A 14,947-nucleotide genomic window follows, 5' to 3' on the forward strand; every position below is an offset into this window, starting at 1 on the left:
CGCGCCTCGGTGGTGTGGTGCTCGCGCCTGGGGGCGCGAGCGGAGGGGCTCTCGCGCCCCCGCTGAAGCCCCACACCCCTCAGCCTTACACTATACGCATTTCTCATCTCCAAAATTAATGCATCTTGACATCAATGTCATTTTAGTAGTGACTCTATCAGTTAACTATCTCCATATGAAACTATTTATCTGGATAAGGACTCATTTCAACCAATAGCAACCCTCAACCCCCTTATGATTAATATTATCAATTTTCTATCTTAAGCTCTTAACCAAAAGGAAAACAGATTTACCCACGGTGATCTGACCAGTTCACAAATGATACATGTGACGTGTGCCATTTCAAAATCCACCTTATATCATCATTCATAGCAATCTTTTAACCAAAACATCATTTTGTTTTTCTAGCAAAAACAACGAAGAAAATAATACTTCTAATGATTGTGAACTTACCCGATTGTCAATCTAGAATCGCCTACCCTTAAAAACTAATTACAGACTTACTAGTCGGCTACCCAAGATTCCCATTAATCCATCAAAACACTAATATTACATTTTCAATCTTATGAATATTATCATTACATTTTCAGATTATCATTATTTTTACATTGTTTTTAAAAAAATTATATACACTTATCATTCAAAACAGGAAAAATCAAATACATTGTTAAGCTAAATCAGACCATAAAAGATTATTGGTCTTTAATAATAAACATGTGTAATGGAGTGATACTTTTATCATGGAATGACAAAAGAAAAGTTATGTTGTCATTTCATTACTTGTAATTACTTATAACAAAAAATCAAGATTTATTGTTAATGTTTTATTCATTTCTCGTTATTCTAAAGTTAACAACATTATATTATGATATATGAAATATAAATATTATTTTCTAGTTTTGTACCATTGTGTACATATATAATGATCAAAAGGACTATGTATTCGAAGTAAAGTCATGAACGACAAGCCAATTCCACATACATATCTCGCACCTCTTTCCTTCCTTCTCACAAAACAACCACTCTCCGTAGGTTGGTCCGTGCCCACAAAGTTTCCTTACTCCTACATATCGGTCTGTTCTCACCTCCAAGTTAGTCAACTCTCCTCCATATCGACACCCAACCATGTAAACACTTTTAACTATGGATATGTTGTATAAAATAATTATTGATCGCTTATATGATTCACTTATTTAATAACAATAACACATATCCCATTTAATCAACAAAGCATTATATATCAAAGTAATTACTCGCAAATTTTAAAACATTTTAAAAATAGCCGATGAACCTTAGCTCAATTGGCATTGGAAGAAAGTGAAGACTTGAGCTGGAGATTGCAAGGTCTCAAGTTCAAATCCGTTCTCAACCGAGCATGAGCCTTCAGACGACGGGTTTTCCCCAGAATAAAAGATGTTGGGCTTGGGCTACCCGACACTGTCTTCGATCACGTGCGTATATGATCGTCTTTTATCGTTGGATTACATGACTCTGTCGTGCTTTTTTAGTAGGGCAATGGTTATTCATACATCTTTTTTTAATATTCATACACCCTTTTAATACACACTTATCTTTTATATACACCCTATAAATAATGTATGAATAACACATCATTTTAGCCGTTCTTTAGAAAAATTCAAAATGTAACGGACCCAATATTATTACAAGATTCAGGATTGCTAACATGTGCACACCATTGAGCCACGTTTATGCAATTTTGTTGACATGCCGTTTCACACTGCATTTATTTTAGAGTATTTAATTGCATTTATTGTAGAAAATTTTAAGAAGCTACTGTATTAGTTATCAACAATCTAGTCATCTATTGCTGTTCAGAAAAAATATATATATATATATTCTCTAATTATTAATTTAGAATTTAGAATTTAAAATCAGTCATATGTATAGCGGTCAATCAATGAGCTGACGATAGAGTGGCAAGGGAGTGAGTTGATATTTCATGTGACTCATGTTCAATTTATGCATCTAGCATTTAGTTTCAACGGCACCGTGATAATGATGGGAGACTAGGCGAGTATGTGACTTTCACTAGTTGGATCCTTGAACTAAACGGGTTTAATCTCACCTCACTGACGTGCCTTTGGGCGAGTGTTCACAATCATTGCCCTTAGGTGAGGGTTTTTCCAGATCAAAAAGACAATTATATTCTGATATGATGAATTTAACCAGTGACTCATTTGAAATATTTGTTAACCGTAACTATATGTATAGCTATCACATGTCACAAGTATTTTCTCGATAAAAATATTTAAAAACGCATTGGAATTGAAATATATGTTAGTTTAACGTTTCAATATTAAAATTAAGTGGGGTTTATTTTAATAATTAATTTGATTATGAAATCAAATATGTGTGGTGATGTGAGGAAGCTAAGTAACATTTGTAAAGTACACATTTTAGAGAGAACGAGTGTTTCCAGAATCTTATTGTATGTGGAAGGGTTTTCACCGTTTTTTTTTTTTTTTTATAAAGAACGTAAACGTGATTCGGTGGGATAAGAGGCTATCGAAGGTACCACAAAATTGGGTAATATGTTCGTTAAGAACACGACACATGGGTCATATGTGGTGGAGATTGCTTGGGGAAGAACAAGGGAATATGTTCATCATGTTTAGGGTAGGGTAGAGGGAAGAACACCGAGATAATTTTGTCTAATTTGGTAGTTATTGGAACATATTGAAGAAACACGTAGTATTTTTACAAATTTGAGAATGAAGGAGATGGGAATTTTTAGTTTTTTTTTACTAGGCACGTCAAAGAAAAACTTTTACAGTCTGTTAGCGTTAAGGATTACATGTGTTTTGATCAAGTGAATAAGAGCAAAAATATTATATCTTAATTTTTTAAGTCCATAATCATAATATAGAAATAACATATGGAGTGAACATATCACATATGAACTAATCACATGTATGATGAGTTAGAGTTGCACAAATCGGTTAACCGGTTAACTTGGTAACCGACTTTTTTTTTTTTTTTTTTTTTTGGCGAAAAATAACTGGTTAGACCGGTTTTTCAGGTAGGGTAGTAACCGGTTTTGAGCGGTTAGAGAATTGGTTTTGACCGGTTAGCCGGCGGAAAAACGGGTTTTTAAATAAAATAATAATTAAAAAAACCGGTTAATCGGTTCTAGTTAACCGGTTTATAAATTGTTCTGAAATCAAAAATACAAACCGGTTATTAACCGACGGTTAAAACCGGTGTGTAACCGGTTATGATTGGACCAGTTAGTAACCGGTTACAAAATCGGTTAGAAACCGGTTAAACCGGTTTCTGTGTGCACCTTTATGATGAGTTATTGATGACCTTATATAGGTGATAAGTGGGCTTAGAATGTTTATTGGTCAAAATGGCATTAAGTTCAAGCCTGTTGGGCCGAGCCTAGTTAGCCTTAGGGCCTAGGGGTACCTCTATAACAAATGATATCAACATAAACTTGGCATAATCAAGGCCTAACCACTTTGCTCACATATGGTGTCTTGTGATTGTTCATTATTCATAATGTTGATTAACTTTAATTGTACCCTAGTCCCTATTGTTATTACAACATCTAATTTTATAAATAGCTAGTATCCTTTTAAGCTTAAATTCCACTCGTTATGGGGGTGTTTGGGAATTGGGATTCCTTATTTTAGCTCCTTATAGCTTATGACTTATGGGTTATAAGTTATAAGGTGTTTGAGAAAGTTAGGTTTTGTGAGTGTATAAGGTATAAGTTATTACTTTGTAACTTATACCTTATGCCTTAAATAAGTTATAAGGAGGTAAAATAAGGAATCCCAAAGGACCCAAACACCCCCTATATGTCCGGACCATGCCTTTAATACTTGAGCTTCGATAGCACATTCAAAAGTCAACTCGTTTAGGTCAATCTTTTTAAGCATATACCATCACGAAACCTTAGTCTCGTAGAACAAAATTACATAAAGAAGTAAAACATATATGGGATATTGGATTATAATATCCAAACTTTGTCATGTTGGTTGGTGTTACGCCGAACTTTCAAATTTTACTACAACAGGCTCAAGTTTCAAACTATTGGCCGGCAACGAGCTTTTCACTAACGGGGTTAGACTCTGTTAGTTTTTGCTGACGTGGCCGCTTAGGTGGACAAAAAAGTTTTTTTAATAAAATTCTTACAAGTCCAGGGGACAAATGAAAAACATTTTTTGTCCACCTAAACAGCTACGTTAGCAAAAACTAATAGCGTCTAACCTCGTTAGTAAAAAGCTCGTTGCTGGCTAATAGTTTGAAACTTGGCCAATAATTCCTAAGATCTGTAAGTTTTTTTTGAAAAGCCCTAAGATCTATAAGTACCCTTCTATTATTATAGTTGCATACTATTTCATTTGTAACATATTTCAGTGTTCATGTTATACATTTCATCAAACAACAGTTCCAAATACAACAACAGCCAAATTAACCAACACCACCAACAAATTCGTCACCGCCACTGCTACCACCACCGAAAGCCACCGTCTCGTTAACTAACACGCACAATACGTATACTGCAAATCCAACACTCCATTACAAAACATACCGTAATTTGTGCATACAAAGGAGCAAGTTTCCTGCTTCTCTTTACGCTTCGATCTCATGCAAGTAACAATGGAGTTGATTCTTCTGATATAATACTCAATTATAAACAATAATCACTTAACCAATAATAATGTTATATAAAAAAAACTGAACTATATTACTATTTTTTCACAATTATTCCAATAATTTGCTGATACTAAAACATTCAATAATAACATAATAAAGACATAAATAAGCTACAAGAACACCTACAATAGGATGATCACATCCATACATTAAAGGTTCTAAAAACTAATAAACGACGGTTTAAAAAAAACTTCAACTCGAAGATTTAAGTTGCATACCAGTAGCATCATCATCATCCGTCTGTCGTCTCTTCACCGCAACATCATCAAGATAATTCTGATAAATATAAGTACAAAACCCCCATAACGCCATCAACATCGCAATAACCTTTGCACCGTTCATCGCATCATGAAACACAACCAACGCAGCCAACGGAGTCAAAGCCAACGACAAAGTACTAATCACATTCGAGAACAAAGACGACACCACAAATATCAACCCGACAACACCAACCGAGCACACCTGCCATGCAACTGCAGTCCACACCAATGTCATCACGTACGCCATACCCCCTTTACCAAAACTATTCATCTCACCGCTCAAAGTCCGCCACTCACCGCTAGCGAAAAGACCGATAACGAAAACACATGTGGCTACAAACGACGTGTATATCTGCATCTCGAGGGCCACGGAAAACGTTTCCTTTTTTATAACCTTTTGGAACGATAGCTGCATGATCGAAAGTAAAAACGCGTAAAGACCCGACGCGCCAAGTGTCGCCACGAACCCTAAAGCGTAATTCTTGTCAGACACGCCGGTTGGTTTATCCGAGTCATCGTTAATCGCTAGCAACGAAGCGGATAACGAAAGAACGACTACTGAGTTAAATATTAACGCGGTAAATTTCTGGGAATTTAAAAAATACGAAAAAACCACGTTGAAGGCTAACTGAGTCGCGCATATGAGTGAATAAGTAGAAGCCGAAAGGTATAATAATCCAACCGAGTATAACATATTGTTACCCGCAATTAAGACACCGAGAACTACATATAGCAAGATAATAACTTGTAACGAATACGATCTGGTTACTGTAGGTGATGATGATGTAGTGATTGAAGGAAAAAGAAAATACGGGATCAAAAGAATGGGAAAGCCGATGGTTTGAACGAGTGTGGCCATCCATTTACTATTTCCGCCTTGGTCGTAATAAAACTGGCCCAGAAGAACCACGGCTGCTTGACCGATGATTAGGAAGCCTATGTTGAAGGCGACGAGAACCCACCATTGCCAACGTTTGAGTTTGGCGAGCGGTAGTATGCCGGATTGAGTTACCACGACGGTATCTTCATTGTCTGCAAGATAAATGAACAAATGTGTGAAAACAGTTAGCATCTTTTTGGAAGATTTAAAATTTTTAATACAAGAATGTATGAAACAGTGGTGTTTTAATAAAAGAGAAAAGAAGTGAATATTGTAAAAAAAAAAACAATGAGCAAGTAAATAACTTTTTAACTTGTAAGACAATGCAGAATAACATATGGCTAGGGATGCAAACGAGCCGGGCTGCTCACGAGCTACTCAAGATCTGATCGATGAAAACCTCAAAACGAGCCGACCCTCAAATAAATATTGCCTAGTTATCGAGCCCAAGCTTGAGCCTTGTATGGAAAGACTGTTTAGGCTCGTCGAACCTTAACGAGGCTGGTGTATTTTTGAGTTTTAACTCTTTTAGACTTCAGTGCATTAACTCCACACTTCATAGCCGAGCTCGAGCTTGAGCCAGGCTTAGGCTCGTTTAAGATACCAGAAACGATCTCGAGCTCAAGCCAAGCTTAGGCTCGTATAAGGTTTTCTAAAATTAGCTCGAGCCTAGCTGTACCGAGCCGATCTCACGCTTTAACTTCTGTATACAAGCTGAGATCGAGCTTCAGTAAAGCCTAACAAGCCGAGCTCGAGAAGTATCGGGCTAGGCTCGACTCGACTCTTTGCACCCCTACATATGGCAAATGCAATATCAATGTGTTTGGAGCGCGTTTAACACGAAACCAATTTTTTAAGTATAAAACAAGAGTGAAGCAAGCAGTTACATAACCATCTTAAGTGATACTTATATATCACCTTAAAGAAAAAAAAGTTACAAGCTTTTACCCAGTTCTAGCGTTTTCGGTTTTTCTACATAATAGTAGTTATGTATTGAGTTTTTTTTAAAGTAAGGCATTCCACAAATTATTTACTGTGCAGGTTTCAACATCTACTCATCAATTTCTTTGAATTTATTAACTTTTTTTCTTAAAAAAAACGGCGATTTTCTTGTATTAAGTCTACCGCTCTCTCCAGCTCTCCAAATTTGGTGAGCCCGATGCCCCACTCTGACCAGACTATGTTATCTTAAACGGGCCCATGCTGATTTCTTTGAATATATTAACTTAATTTCACATTCTAAAACCTAAATAATTCTAATAAAACTCAACATGATCATAAAAAAAAAACAAATTTTACAGCAAAAAAAGGTCAACACTTTGACTAATTTATAAATAAACCTGATTATCCCAAAAACAGAGTACATCAAGGTTTTAACTTTTAAGGGTCATACACTCATACAAGCTGATAATTTAGTTAATAAAATTGTTTTAAATTCACAGTAAAAACTAAGAATTTACATGAATTACGACGTCGTTTAGTAAAATACTAAAAAAGTAGCATACTTTATAAATCTTTTTGGGGATTTACAACCCACACACAACATTTCTGCAACTAATAACATAAAAGACAGTTGCTTAATTGGGAAGCAGTTAAACGTCAAAACGAAATGGGTTTTGTCGCTAATTAATAAATTGATATGACTATACATTAACGCCCTGTTCTTGAGTTTTTTAACCAAGGAAAGAAAAAGAAAGGAGAGGGAATGATAAGAAAGGGAAGGAAAGGGAATGAAATTTTTTTTAATTATGTGTGTTCTTGAATTAGAAGGAAATTAGAGGAAAGGAAAGGATAACTATGTTAAAAAATAGTTATCCTTAGTAATCATCCCATTTTTGAAAGGATAACTTATTAAGAAAATACATTAATTTAATCTCTCCTAACTCCTCCTACTCCTTTTCTTTCCATCCAATAAAAAACTCAAGAACACCCATTTTTTAACTATCCTTAGTTTTCTTTTCCTTTCTCTCCTTTAAAAAAAACTCAAGAACATGGCCTAAGATTTTGACTTTTGCTGGTCATACAAACTGATAATAATTAACTTAAACCCCACATGAATTACGACATCGTTTAGTATAAATATTAAAAAATTAGCATAAACCAAACAAAACCCATTTATATAATCCACCAAATCACATAACCCATGAAGGGTTTTGTCGGTAATCGATATAATTTGATGAAATTGAAATGGGTTTTGTCGTAATTAATAAATTGAGATGACAATACATTAGAATTTTGACTTTTGCTGGTCAAACAAACTGATAATTAACTTAAACCCCACATGAATTACGACATCGTTTAGTATAAATTTCAAAAAATTAGCATAAACTAAACAAAACCCATTTATATAATCCATCAAATCACATAACCCATGAAGGGTTTTGTCGGTAATCGATGAAATTGAGATGACGAATTGAGTGTACGAACCTGGCATGATGAGACATTGAGTAGAATATGGTCCCAATTTCAACTATTTTGGACGTATTTGTGAATCAATCAATCGTACTTCTAGGGTTTACGAACCGGGTTTATCGGTCCGGTCAAACAACCCGTGACTGATATGATATGAGTATGACTCGGTGATACTTTTTTTTTTAATGTATCCTTTTTTTTTATTAAATAGAAACTTACATCAACATAGTAGGTAGGCGGGCAACAAGCTGCGCCGCCACCCCTTTTTGAATTATAAACCCTAACCTGCTAAAGACATACCCTTGCCCCTTTTAAGTCGACACATTGCTATGCACAACCCGTTGGACCCTGGTTAGGAAACAGATAGCTTCCGGTGCCAAGGAGCCAAAGGTATCAAAAGCCAGAGGGACAAAAACATGTTGGTTCTCTTCGCAGGCTTTAGCATGTTTCTCCACCTTCTTCGTTTCAGCTCTTTTCATTGCTTGCCCAGCTACAAACCCATTATCCCTCAAACCAGCTAAGGGAAATACCCCTGTGAGGTCAACACAAGCGTGTTTTCCCTCGGTCCAACCAAAGACGAGCAAATCTGCCGTTCGTAGAGTGGATCTCCCTTCCGTGGGGTCTGTAAGGAAGTTTATGGGGGCTTCCTTTTTAGCTGATATCCCAGCTCGCCTTAAGATGTCCCAGAGAACGTCCCGCACCCAATCATGTCGGTATTTGATACTTTTAAAATAAAAAAATAATAATGAGTATTTAAGGATGGGTTGTTGTATTATGACCCTTTAATGTGGAGATGGTATTGGATACTAGGAAGAAGATATTATTATATTATATTCAACTTTACAAGAAAAGGTGAATTCATTGCATGGAGGAAAATTAAAGAGAGAATATTCATGAAAATATCTTAGTATTAAAGACTTATTATTAATTATTTGACTTGATGATAAAAGATTATGATTGTTAATTTTCTTTTTTTAATCGGACTAGGGGTATATAAAGTTGATTTGGTTATGTCAAATTGCTTAATTGTAATCATAACCGAATAGACGGTTTAACTATGGATTGGTTATGGCCTTATGGGTCGTTTAGCTTAATTAATGTATTTTTATGTTTTTTTCTTTGTTATAGTTGAATTTAGATTGATTATGACGTTTCAAGCTCAATTATGAGTATTTAAGTTGAAATATGTCGGCTCTAAGTTGTGGTTATGATGTTCCGAGCTATGTTATAGATATTTATAACATAAAGTTAAACTAGGCATACAACATGTTATGTAGAAGAAGATTCAAAATTAAAAAATATATAATGTCCAAAGTTGAATAAAGGGGTATAAAATATTGGAAATGAGGTATAAGATTTGAAAAAACATAAACATACAAGGTTCGGTTAAAGTCGATTAACATATCCATCTTGGTGCTACAAGGATGTATCGTGATTTGAAATTGATTATTGGTGATGACATTGGCACACTGCTAAGCATGATGAAAAATCTCTGGCATGTTAACATGCAGAGGGTGAACATCATAAGTCGTATAAGAAACTCCAACCGTTACATATTATCATGTGGGAATGATAGTACGTTATTATGGCCTTTGTCACAAAGATGCCAAGGACACCAAAATCATTATATATGATATTGTATGGACGATTGTAAATAATTTGCCATAAAATCCATGGTTCGTATTGATCCAAGAGTCACACCCATCAAACAAAGTGGTGAATATTTATTCGTAGGAGATTGTTGCAAGGCACAGGGTGTCGGTGTTTATAGTGTCGGACATAGACTCGTTTCATATCAAGGTTTTGAAAGAAGTTAGAGATAAACGAGTATAAAGCTGTTGATTAGTACATATTATACGGAAATAGATTATTAAGGCGAGAGAAAGATCCAACTCTCTGTTGTTTACATAATTTCCCTTTAACAATTATGTTAACAATCAACATTTTTTAAAATGATCTATATGAGAAGAATAAAATGATAAGCACGTTTAAATGCATTACAATCCATGAAAGTTTTCTTCATGAATGATAACATCTAGATGTGTATTCTTTTTTGTTTAACTAGAGTGTCCTTATTGTCTCATTCTATTTGACAAATTTTAGAAATGTTAATTAGATGTTGATTTTCTATGATATATAGGCTTTAAATAATCTCAACCATCCACGACTAATGGAAGCGTAACTCCTTTAGTCACCAGTCGCTGAAAAAATGTTTTTTTTGCCGGAAATCTCAATATGAACACCACCACCACCGCTTACCACCACCATCTAAACACCATTGCCGACGGTTTCCACCTGAAAAAGGAGTTTTCCCGCCGAAAACGTTTTCCGGAGATCACCACCTAGGGTTCCGACGACCTCAATAATTAAGGTTTTACTAAACAGGTTCCTAAAGGTCCGATCTAAGATTTCAAAGAGGTTTAGGACGAAAATGTTGAGCTTTCCTGCGAAAAAGAAAATTTTCAGCCGAAAAAGTTTTATGGGCTACTAGAGACTAATGGAGTTACACTTCCGTTAGTTATGGATCATTGGAGGCAAACATATTAAAAGGTGGGACGCCACCGGCTATTTCATTAGTTAGGCCCGACAAGGATCAAGAGATGATAGCTGAAATTATTTAAAATGAAAAACTCCATGCCCACAAAATGATGTTTTATACTTTATAAAAAAATGTAAATTACAATGGAACATGTATTTATTTGGTTATTTATTTAGATTTGACAAGACTCAACAATGGCTACACTGATGGAACTTGACAATTTGATTACGAGATTAATGCCGGAACTTTTTTTGTAGATTGTTTGTAAGAGCCTAATGATTCTCATACATGTTAGACTTGGATTATGTATTTTGATGTTAGTATTTTTAATTATGGACAATTTGTATTTTTTTGTATAAAATTTAGATTTATGTATTTTTAATTGTCGCTGGATAATTTTATTTTTGGTACAAAGCTAAATATTCAGAGTTTTAGCACTCTGCATACGTTAAAAAAACAAACACTCTTCTTCTTGCAGACTGCAGATGTTTGGTTCACATCTTCTGCTACAGATGTCTGCAGATGTGGTACGCAGACTGCAGACATTTTATCTCTTAAAAAACAAACAGCACCTTATTCATTATGTTAGAAAATTATCAATAAAAGTCTTATAATTAATGTACTATAAACTATTTTTTTTTGTCAAGAATCAAATTTGTTGAACCAACCCTAGCTACCTTTAATAGACGTAATAAAAATAGTGTTGTGCCCCTAGTGTATATTCCGTAACTCTACTAATAAACTTCCATAGTAAGATATTACTCAAACGTACATCTTGCAAAGTTTTCCACAAAAAGAGATTGCTTTAAGTAAAATTGTTGTTATCTAAAGCCCAAATGATTAAGTTGTACACGTTAAGCACAATATAAAATAATTTTTTTTAACTAAACTCTCTATTGCAACAATTTATTAAATTATTTACAAATATAAAACTATTATCAATATTATTACTCTTAGTATTATTGAATATCTTTCTTTTTTTTTGGTGTTTTGTTTGTCCTTTGTTATATGGTGTTTTGTAATGTTTGGTGTTTCCAATTTCTAGCATCTTGCTAGAGCGGTCTTAATAAAGAAGTTCAAAAAGATAAAATTAGGATTATCTAACTTGGTCATCTTATAACTTAACAAAAAAGAGCATATATTCTCAGTATAATCATCGTTGCTCTTTGTGTCAAGAGTCAAGAAATATTCGTTTAATATTTAGCAGAGCAATTTACAGTTTTACATTGGCGTTTATTTGGAAATGTATGAAAGTTAAATAATCCTAATGATATAATTAAAAAATTTTAATTTTTATGATATGTTTTTCCTATACATTCATTCCAACTCTTTTTAGTTTTAGTGACAACAACTTAAGTAGTTAAATTACAAAAAGTAAATAATAAAAATATAACAAAGAAGGATATTGATGTTGGTACATAAGCTAGACTTGTTTGACAATCTTATATTGAATTAATAAGGTCTAACTGGTTAAGAGGTGACATATGAATCATTCAACATGACTTTAAAACTTATTCATTAATGCTTCATATAAGCCATTAAAAGATGTAACCAAACACAAACTACCTCTAACCGATTTAGAAGTAGCGTCTTAATGGAATTATTAGGAGACTACCGATAATATGTATTTAAAACAAATGAAAAAAATGTGGTTTATGTTTGATATAGTTGTTCTGTTGGCATTAAAGTTAATTATCCGCATGAAACATAAAATTAATTCATGGTAACATGAAACGATCATATTGTTTTCTATACCAATTTACCCGATTCAGTGAAATATAAAGTCGTTAATTAATTTATTCAACACATAATATTTTTTTCAACTTTACAAAATAAGGCTAAAAATATATCAATAAACTGAACTATATTACATATATACTTGTACTTTGAAATCGTCTGAACACATGAGGATATGTTAAATATAGATGCGAAAGACTCCATACACTTACAAAATGTCCAAGTAAACTGTGTAAACAAATATAGCTTTTATAAATAAAAGATGTTACATGACCTTATAACATTTTGTTTAAAATCATTTTGAACTACTCTGAAGAATATTCATGATCGAAAGTGTTATAGCGGATAGTTGAAAAGTCGCATCATTTCTCTTTGTTAATGGAGAAACAATGCCCTTTTTCTCTTTAAACCCGTCCTCACAAGTGGTAGTAGCATCCATAACCGAACTTATCTGAATATTTGCATCAAAAAACCGTTTGGCGTTGTAACTCTTCATAGCCTCCTTGATGTCCAAAATAGCGTCGGAGTAAACCTCAAAACAATCATTCAAACACGACTTCACATAGGGATCAAGCACCTTAGTGTTGTTTTTTAGCAACCGCTTGATGTAACACCTTGTATCAGTAATGTTATACCTCGTTAGCCTGATGGACATCATTCCAAGACCTTTGAGATCAGCACAATGGCTAGCTGGCGCAGCTTGGAGCGAGGTGGTGCAAAATTGGAGCTTCACATTAGGATCTTGTTGTGAGGAGGTTTTGCAAGTGTTGTATATGAGGTCTTGTCCCTGGGTAGATAAGAAGAACAAGGAAAATAAAATGAGGGTGAGAGAAATATGAAGAACTCATTATTATTAGTATCTCTTGTGTAAATTTAGGGAGGATATATCTTGTGAACAAATGAACAAAGAGTGAATTTATAACAAAGTGTGTGTTTGGAGGAAGGCTTGAGGAATGAGAACTTAATGAATTATTTCATTCCAAAAAAACATTTAAAAATCATCCAAGTTAAGAAAATAAGAAAGACAACACGGTAGCATACTAAATTTAATGAAACAATTCAATTAACAACTTTCTAATCATCAAAGAGATTGATTATTTTTTGGTCTACAAATTAGAATTTAGAAGCAAAAGACTCCATGGTAATTAGTTACAATATTAAGAAAAAAATTGAAAGGTAAGGATTGTTAACATCTAATTTAGATTCATCTGTTTTAAACCTCGTTAGTTTTATATACTCCATTGTATTTAATAAAAAAATATTATACAATAAAATCGAGCACACTATTTTCTTCAATTCAAGTATATATTCTTATACTAGAGAAAAGAAAAGTTATTTGAAATTTTTGTTGTGTTGTACGTAATTTGTAACATTGCGTGATGAGAAATCTATAGTTGTGCGATTATATATATAAATTGCGTAAGGTTATAGATAAGGCGTGTAGTTTATCCACTCACTTCGTATATTTTGCATCAAAAATCAATTTCCTATATCAACATCTTAATTACAATCGCTTATCTTGTTTTTAAATCAAGAATTGGACATCTTTCAATTTAGAAAGGAAAATGATGCGTGTAACATTGATTAATTTCAATTGTTGTGGTCTAAGAAGCCTTGTTTTAGAGTTTAATGACGCAATAAAATTTCTATGATAAGAGCATTTGTTAGAGTGGATTAAAAGGAAAAAAAACAACTAAAACATAGAACATTGAATTAATTTCATATATATCCTTACAAACAACATAAATATTATATGTACCCAAACAAAACTTGATATATCATATATGTCCTTAAAAAATAACTATAATATAATATATGCCCTTATAAAACAATTAAAGTATAATATATATCTCTATTCATTAATAATAATTTAATAAATAAGCATTTTATCGTTATTTTTCAAAAATTTTAACTTTCATACATGCTTATTTTTAACGAATAGACCATTCTACCCCTTCCCATTACATAATGTGTTTATACCGTATGTTATTATTTTAATTTTAATCGACTTTTATCACCTTTAACGACAGCCAAATCGTCTATCGTCACTTATTCAAAATTGCAAACCATTTGAAGATTTGTCGCATAGAATGGCCTACATTATAAACCTTTTATTGCATTTAATCAAACTAGAGTAATATAGTCAGGTTTTTCAGTTTTTTTTAATGAAATGAGTATATATGATATATTAATAACTTTGTAAGGGCATATATGATACTTTTAGTTTTGCATGGGTATATATGATATTTTTAAAATTTTGGGTATATATGAAATTGCCCCTAAAATATTAAACATAGAAGACCCACCTAAATGGTATGCTAATCGAGTTAAAATACATTAAAGACTTGAGTAACAAGTTGGCGGTAACCGAATCGAACGAACACAAATTTACTTGTTTAATTTGAAACGAACATGAATACTTACGTTTAATCA

At 33.3% G+C, this 14,947-nt stretch overlaps 2 protein-coding genes and 1 pseudogene across 3 annotated transcripts in view; 1 reads left to right on the top strand and 2 right to left on the bottom strand.

The window, feature by feature from the left end:
- Positions 1 to 14,947, top strand: part of LOC143544857 (uric acid degradation bifunctional protein TTL-like) — a 256,115-nt gene that overhangs the window by 122,122 nt on the left and 119,046 nt on the right. The window lies entirely within an intron of this gene.
- LOC143544853 (putative purine permease 11) lies at positions 4,328 to 8,404 on the bottom strand. 2 transcript variants are annotated; one of them, XM_077036841.1, is made up of 3 exons: positions 8,254 to 8,404; positions 4,905 to 5,978; positions 4,328 to 4,641 (listed from the first exon to the last, which is right to left on the bottom strand). In XM_077036841.1, the coding sequence occupies exons 1-3, from the start codon at positions 8,258 to 8,260 to the stop codon at positions 4,616 to 4,618; spliced, it is 1,107 nt and encodes a 368-aa protein (XP_076892956.1). In that variant the 5' UTR covers positions 8,261 to 8,404; the 3' UTR covers positions 4,328 to 4,615. The 2 variants fall into 2 exon arrangements, with proteins under 2 accessions (XP_076892956.1, XP_076892955.1); XM_077036840.1 differs by having other exon boundaries at positions 4,328 to 4,644.
- On the bottom strand, positions 12,740 to 13,362 carry LOC143544832 (putative invertase inhibitor pseudogene; annotated as a pseudogene).

The sequence above is a fragment of the Bidens hawaiensis genome, unplaced genomic scaffold (genome assembly GCF_021521415.1).
Source record: "Bidens hawaiensis isolate Kalapana, Puna unplaced genomic scaffold, B.hawaiensis_p1.1 tig00013761_1, whole genome shotgun sequence".
In the NCBI taxonomy this organism is placed as follows: domain Eukaryota; kingdom Viridiplantae; phylum Streptophyta; class Magnoliopsida; order Asterales; family Asteraceae; genus Bidens; species Bidens hawaiensis.